This window comes from Uranotaenia lowii, chromosome 2, assembly GCF_029784155.1.
Source record: "Uranotaenia lowii strain MFRU-FL chromosome 2, ASM2978415v1, whole genome shotgun sequence".
Classification (NCBI taxonomy): Eukaryota; Metazoa; Arthropoda; class Insecta; order Diptera; family Culicidae; genus Uranotaenia; species Uranotaenia lowii.
Window position 1 is genome coordinate 139,067,449 of NC_073692.1, and position 8,448 is coordinate 139,075,896.

Genomic DNA, 8,448 nt, shown 5'->3' on the forward strand with positions numbered 1-8,448 from the left:
CTTAATTTTTATGCGAATTTTGACTAACTTTGTATTTGCTATGATCTTTTAATATTTTTTGTAACGTGGAACACCCTATCTTGCAATTTTTATCAGTTTTCATTGATCATTCATGAAATTACCCCTTTCCTTGTAGGTATAATTGCACATGAAATTATTATTTTGAGCTAAAAAATGAGCTATTTAAGCCATTTATTTTTCTTGAAATAGCTTTTTTCTCCAACTTCTGTTACTTACACTTATTAAATAATAATAAATATTTCTATTCCTCTTTTTACCAAATTAAATTGATTCATCATCATTGAATAAATTCTCCAAAGTTCAAATTTGTTTTTTTCAGTTATCGAAAATTCATATTTTTTTATCGCGATTGAATATTTTTTGTTAAAATTTATAACACTACAGGAGAATTTTTCAATCACCTTTCAGTTGAAAATGAAGATCAGAATTTTAATTAAAATTAACAAAAATTAACAATTATTATCATTTTCCTAAAAACTAATCATGGTTAATTTTTTACCTGATTTGATATTTACTTAACAATCTACATTTCTCTTAAGCTCTGTGTTTTGGAAAAGTTTGTTTTCAATTAGCTTAGAAATTCTTTTGAAGCAAATTTCTAGTTCAGAATAAAGAAAATAATTTTGAAAAAAAATATCAATGACTTACCGAAAATTTGAAACTTTCATTTTACTATGATTTGAAAATTTTGTTTTTTTTATCTGTCCAATTTGTTTTGAGTTTGTGTGGTAGTCATGAGTAAAAAACGGTGTTAGAAATTTCTTTCCTTTTTTTATTGTTAATTTGTTGGTATTGCTATTATTTTTAGCTAAATTTGAAATTCGAAATCCCCCCCCTCCCCTCCATGGACGGGTCCTTCGCACGGGCCTGCTCTAAATATCTCAGCTGTGTGTTGAGATAAACATCTCAGTCCAACTGTCATAGTCGTCACTTTGCGTAAGCATACATTTCAAACAAAACTTTTTTAGTTTGGGGGAAAGGGGCCAAAATGAGCAAGTTTAATAAAAAATTTGAGTGCACCAATCTATTCAGTCGACCATTTTACTTAAACTAGTAAATATGATTCATTTGACTTTTTTGAAGAAAGACAGATTGCTAAAATCGGAATTTTAACTTGATACCTAAAAAGGAGGAATCTGGCAAAATAAGGCGTTCAAAGTCATTTTATCTTAAAGCAGGGTAGACTATTCGATTCCTTGTGGTTTTTTGTATAAAGAATGGTATTTTTTTTTTAAGCGAGACGTTCTTGTTTGAAGTTAACATAAAAATATTATTCACCCATAAAAGACAATAAAAAAATTATCTTTGACATGTCCTATAGCTTGAAGATATCAAATTACATTTCTTCTCAAGATTATTCGGAAGTTCTACACCCAAAATTCAGCCTCTGTGCCAATGGCGTGTAGTCAATTTCATAGCATCATTGGTACAAGAAGATAACGCGACCGGCACTGATTCGATTTGCGCCCACCGGCATTAACCTCCCAGCGCAACCGAATTGCGTATGTCTGAATGAAACAAAATAAAAACGTTTTCGCGTCCCTCCCCATCGCATCACAAGCCGAAGAAGGATGGAAATAAATACCGGCCAACACCAGGCAGCCAGCGAACCGAGCACTGTGCGTGTGAATGTAGCAAAAGCAACAACAAAAACATCCTTCTAATTCAATCGACCGGCAAACACGGCTAAGCTGTGCGTGTGTATGTAGCAAAAGCAACAACAAAAACATTCCTTCAATTCCCGGCAAACAACACCGGCCAAGCTGCCCGGCTTCAGCAGCTGTGTATATGTAGCGTGTGTATGTAATAGCAGGCAGTAAGCAAAGCACAGTTCTCATTCAATGGGTTTCCCGTTCCTTCACTCCCGTTCCCTTTCCCGTTTCCATCTTAAGACAAAGGAATGCATTGAAAGGAGGCCAAACGCCGGGAAGCCGCCGTTGTACGTTTTTGTTGTGATTGATCGGTAACAGAAAGCCTATGACAAATATACGTCATCCTGCATGAAGTTCGAATAGTACACTGGTTAGGATGTCGGACTGGCAAGACGATACAATTGGTGATGTGAGTTCGATTCTCACTACAGCGCTGTGGTTTTAATTTTTATTTTCTTGTTTCTGGGATGGATTATCCAATAGGAAGGAAATCCCATAAAATGTTTTTCTTGTTTCACTTGAATGTAGTGGTCATCATTTTGGTTGGGAGCCGAGTCCTTATGCCAGTTACGGTTTTTCAAACATACCGTCTTCGGCACAGTGCACATTTCAGCGCATTATCGGCACAGAGATTTGCTAAATAGGCATTGGATTTTTGCAACCTCTTCTATGGGTGTAGTATTCTGGAGACTTTTTTTTATTTTAAAATAATCAACATAAGGAAACCATTATTCACGAGCGTATTTATCTAATCGAAGAAACAATTATTTCTTTCTATTATTAACATATAAAAAATTTCTTATTGAAAAAATTTATAACAAACCAAGAATTCACAAGTTCAACCAGAATGATAAAAATTTTAAATCAAAGAAAGAAAAAATAACAAAAATCTACAAAATGAAACAAAACTAGTGAATTCGAAAAATCTAGGATCAAAACATAACAAAAATAATAGGTAGAATTGCAAAACTAAGTATTGCAATTTCTTTGGTCTTCTCCAATTTAAATCTATTCTCAGATTTGTCTCTAAAGCTATTTCTGATATTATAGATATTTCCATTTTGTCATTCACGAAATATTTGTCATTTTTGTCATTTGTACCTTTTTAGTTATTTGGTCCATTTTCGTAAATTTTATAATTTTTGAAATATTTACATTTTTTGTAATTTTTGTTATTTTTATAATTATGTAATTTTCGGTTTTTTTTTCATTTAAGAAATTTTTGTATTTTTTGTAATTTTTTCAATATTTGTAATTATTGTCGTTTTTGTCATTTTTGTGTATTTGTGTATTTTTTTTATTTTTTTTTTTGATATTTTTGTAATTTTTGTTATTTTCGTCATTTTTGTTATTTTTGTCATTTTTGTCATTTTTGTCATTTTTGTCATTTTTGTCATTTTTGTCATTTTTGTCATTTTTGTCATTTTTGTCATTTTTGTCATTTTTGTCATTTTTGTTATTTTTGTCATTTTTGTCATTTTTGTCATTTTTGTCATTTTTGTCATTTTTGTCATTTTTGTCATTTTTGTCATTTTTGTCATTTTTGTCATTTTTGTCATTTTTGTCATTTTTGTCATTTTTGTCATTTTTGTCATTTTTGTCATTTTTGTCATTTTTGTCATTTTTGTCATTTTTGTCATTTTTGTCATTTTTGTCATTTTTGTCATTTTTGTCATTTTTGTCATTTTTGTCATTTTTGTCATTTTTGTCATTTTTGTCATTTTTGTCATTTTTGTCATTTTTGTCATTTTTGTCATTTTTGTCATTTTTGTCATTTTTGTCATTTTTGTCATTTATGTCATTTTTGTCATTTTTGTCATTTTTGTCATTTTTGTCATTTTTGTCATTTTTGTCATTTTTGTCATTTTTGTCATTTTTGTCATTTTTGTCATTTTTGTCATTTTTGTCGTTTTTGTCATTTTTGTCATTTTTGTCATTTTTTTCATTTTTTTCATTTTTGTCATTTTTGTCATTTTTGTCATTTTTGTCATTTTTGTCATTTTTGTCATTTTTGTCATTTTTGTCATTTTTGTCATTTTTGTCATTTTTGTCATTTTTGTCATTTTGTCATTTTTGTCATTTTTGTCATTTTTGTCATTTTTGTCATTTTTGTCATTTTTGTCATTTTTGTCATTTTTGTCATTTTGTCATTTTTGTCATTTTTGTCATTTTTGTCATTTTTGTCATTTTTGTCATTTTTGTCATTTTTGTCATTTTTGTCATTTTTGTCATTTTTGTCATTTTTGTCATTTTTGTCATTTTTGTCATTTTGTCATTTTTGTCATTTTTGTCATTTTTGTCATTTTGTCATTTTTTGTCATTTTTGTCATTTTTGTCATTTTTGTCATTTTTGTCATTTTGTCATTTTTGTCATTTTTGTCATTTTTGTCATTTTTGTCATTTTTGTCATTTTTGTCATTTTTGTCATTTTTGTCATTTTTGTCATTTTTGTCATTTTTGTCATTTTTGTCATTTTTGTCATTTTTGTCATTTTTGTCATTTTTGTCATTTTTGTCATTTTTGTCATTTTTGTCATTTTTGTCATTTTTGTCATTTTTGTCATTTTTGTCATTTTTGTCATTTTTGTCTTTTTGTCATTTTTGTCATTTTTGGCATTTTTGTCATTTTTGTCATTTTTGTCATTTTTGTCATTTTTGTCATTTTTGTCATTTTTGTCATTTTTGTCATTTTTGTCATTTTTGTCATTTTTGTCATTTTTGTCATTTTTGTCATTTTTGTCATTTTTGTCATTTTTGTCATTTTTGTCATTTTTGTCATTTTTGTCATTTTTGTCATTTTTGTCATTTTTGTCATTTTTGTCATTTTTGTCATTTTTGTCATTTTGTCATTTTTGTCATTTTTGTCATTTTTGTCATTTTTGTCATTTTTGTCATTTTTGTCATTTTTGTCATTTTTGTCATTTTTGTCATTTTTGTCATTTTTGTCATTTTTGTCATTTTTGTCATTTTTGTCATTTTTGTCATTTTTGTCATTTTTGTCATTTTTGTCATTTTGTCATTTTTGTCATTTTTGTCATTTTTGTCATTTTTGTCATTTTTGTCATTTTTGTCATTTTGTCATTTTTTTTTGTCATTTTTGTCATTTTTAACATTTTTGTCATTTTTGTCATTTATGTCATTTTTGTCATTTTTGTCATTTTTGTCATTTTTTGTCATTTTTGTCAAAAATCAGTTCATCGCGAAGAAAAAAATCAGGATTGTTCGGAACACCACTTGATTGATGGAAATAATATTGTGCATTTCAATAAAATTTCAAGAAACGTCCCTGGTAAATTGACCACTGAACACAGACTTTCGACAATCAAATCAAGTACTTTATCTTCCTCTGTCGGAAGTCAATCGTAAGTTGGAAGTCTGGACTTCCGAAAAAAAAATTAGTGATGGCGCGGTAATATGCAGCTCCGCTTAAATTGTATACTCAAAATCCAAATATAGTGATTGTTGAGGCATAATACAACCAAAGCTAGCAGAATCTCGGCCTAGCCTTCAATTTATATAGAAAAAAAAACCGCTTAATATTTTCTCATCCGAAAAATATCATCGGATAAATGAGATCAACTATTTTATAACAGATTTGTTTGATGTTCTTATCGTTTTACTACAAATTTAATAAAAGTTAAGATAAAATGAAAATCAGGACCATTCAGTTCCTACGCACATTTGTAAGACCTTAAACAAAGCAAGATAGTTTAAGTGTTTTTGAAAATTAAGACGGTCTTTAAAAAAACAGAACAAATCTTCATGAATCAATGTTTGAACAATGGCTTATACAATTTTCTGTTCTACCATCCGCAGACAATCCCTTCGAGAGCCTCGACAGTCAGTTCCTGCTTCCGATTCCGCTTCACTGTCCAACGCTTCCGTCATCCCCGCGGCGCCACCTTCGATCGGCCAGTGTGGATGTCGGCATGATTCATGTCCAAACTAGTAGCAACGCCCTGTTCCGCCTGTTCGACAAACCAAACCCATTCGGTGCCAGCAGCAGATCGGAACCGTACTACTCGATCGGAGGATCCTTTGCCAGCTCTCCGCAGTCACTTCCGGGAGAACCAGGTTCCGGGTTGGGGTCAACCGAATCTAATTTGGATTCGATGGAAGAAACCGTACGTCTTGGACGTTACCTGCAAGGATCCAAGCGAAGATATTCCGATAGTGGACAGCTGTTTCCGTTTTCTAAACCCAACGCACCTCCGGAAAAACGTCAATCCGAACCGACCATCCGGTATGCTTTTTACAACAAGAGTTTTGATCTGATTTGTCCGAGGCAACCAAAGAGGGTTCTTTCCTACAACGACATTGGCAAACGGTCCTTCCGCCGGCAGATTTCAACGATCGATGAGCTAATTGCCGATGAAGCTATCCTGGATGGTGCCTCGGATGAGAACTGGAAGAAGTTGAACCTGATAGCCCCGAAGTTCCGGTGCTGCATATCGGATGAGGATGGCCGGTGCATAAATTTCGATCCCGTTTATCACAACCACGAAACGGAACTCAACGAGGAACAGCTGATGCGGAATGTGCTTGCATTCGAGGAAAATTTCGTGGCCCGGTTCGAGCAAGTGTGTCCCCAGCTGGAGCGGAAGGAAAGTGCGGGGGTGCTGTCCAGTATCGAGGAGCAGGTTTCGGCCGAGGAGATGACCGGAAGCAGTAGCTGCGGCGAGATGAGCGACGATAGTAGAAAAAACTCGCGCAAAAGTTTCTGCGACGATGAGGTTATCTACGAGAATGTTAAGGTTTGTCGGAAATGCGGGCACCAAATGGTGCGGTTGTTATAACGTTAAGATTTGTTTGAAGATCGATGTAGTGTTTTAAATTTAATCAGTAGAACTGTAGAATAATTTAATCTTGAAAGGATAATGTCACTTTGATGGTTGCAAACGAGTTCAAATTATTTCCAAAGTTTAAAAATTAAAATTGCGATGAAATCAGGTTGGGTAAATAAGAACAATAATCGATGTTTCAAATTTCAATTTCAATCAACACCAATCGATGTGACTTAAGTTTGTTTGTGCTTTATCACACTATCCAAAATGTCAAAATAAGGTGATAAGGTGGTCATCCACGCTGAATTCGTCTTAGAGGTTTTTTTTGTCTTTTTTTGAAATCTAAAAATTTAACATGATAATTTTGAGATCCTCAGATGGGAATTCAAAGATCTTTTTTTAACTGTTAAAACTAACATGCTAGTTTTGGATGTTTTAAATCTAAAATTCTCAGCTTTGCAGATCTGAAAACTACTCAATTTACTATTGATAATATACATGATTATTTTTTTCCTCGCCAAATGACGTTAAAATGGTAAATATTTTTGATCTAGTTTCTAAAAAAACACAACTCGTGATTTTTTACATATTACTCATCTAACTACGCTTTCGTTTATTATCCACCGGCACGGGAGCACACTTTACATCATAAACAAATAAAGTCGTATCACGGGATGATGTATAAAACTTATTGGGCAAAATAAGTCTTATACAACGTACATATTAATCACTTTTGCAACTATCAAACTTTCAAGTTCATTATTGAGTACATAAAGTTTACTTAAGGGAATTGGGCTGTTGATTCCCTTTGTCAGCCAATATGTAACTTTCAAAGCCATCATTCAATTAAGTATGTGACTTTTGGTTGCTTGGGAATTGTAAACAAACATGTCAAAAAATTGGCTGGCCTCCAGCAAAACTTAATCCTTAATCACTCTATAGTGTAGACTAAGGTTTCCTAGATTTTTTCAGCATGTATCCGGACCGGGCAAATCCAGGCTATTTTATCTAAAAACCTGGCAAAATCCGGGCTCTTGATTTCAAAGTTGTCAACCAAATTCCGGGCAAATGTGCTCAAAACCTTAGAATAACTCATCAAAAATGGAAAAAAAATTATGAAATATTTTTCATTTAAATTTAACAGCAGATTTAATTTTTTTTTTAATTTCAAAAATCTTTCATGATAATTTTTATGAAAATTGCTAAATTTGTTTTGGACGCATAATTTTAAATTTTTTAACAACACAGTATGTTCATTTAAGTTTTATTTAAGAATGAAAATGAGAAAAAATCGGATTTTTCTGAAAGTCTTTTTTTGACAAAACCTTAAAAATTTAAAATAAATGTTTTGAACCAATTATTTACTTTCTGCGAACGAAGGTATAATTTTTTTTGTTTTCTTCATCTTATCCTGTAAATATAGGATTAAAACGATGTTTGATAAAAAACATTTTACATATTTTCTAAAGCAAACATAAAATCGTTTTGAAGGATTGAACGGATTTGTCAAATAAAAAAAACCCTTTTTTCAAATTTTTCCCAGTTATGACAGTGATACTTGTGATGATGACTTGTGTTCAGAAAGAATTGTAGAACTGAACTTTTGTCTAATCATTTATCATTATCTTCATCAAAATATTATTTCTCAATTGAATGAACTATAATAAAAAAAATCATAGTTCGTTTTTTTTATTTCACGTTATTTTGTTAGTTTATCAGTTGTCAATGATCGCTTTCATTCAAAACTCAACTCAACTCAACTTAATTTTAAAACTTAAAAACATTATATCACCAAAAAAAGTTATGCGAAAAACAAATAAATTGGAATTAATTGCACGAAAGCTTGTATGCAAGAAAATTGTAAAATTGCATACTATATCATTGCACGAAACCTATAAATCAAGTACTTTTTTATAGAAAAATTCAATAAAATCAATAATACAATAGGTGAAATAACTCCCATCTCCAAAAAACAAATTGTGAGCTTGTAAT

General features: G+C 31.3%; 1 protein-coding gene across 1 annotated transcript in view; it reads left to right on the forward strand.

The window, feature by feature from the left end:
• LOC129744231 (histidine decarboxylase) overlaps positions 1–7,698 on the forward strand; it is a 66,213-nt gene extending 58,515 nt beyond the window's left edge. Inside the window, exon 11 of the mRNA XM_055736650.1 lies at positions 5,489–7,698. Coding sequence (XP_055592625.1) covers positions 5,489–6,468 — 980 coding nt within the window. The 3' untranslated portion in view covers positions 6,469–7,698. The remainder of the gene's footprint in view (positions 1–5,488) is intronic.
• Positions 7,699–8,448: the final 750 nt, after the last annotated feature.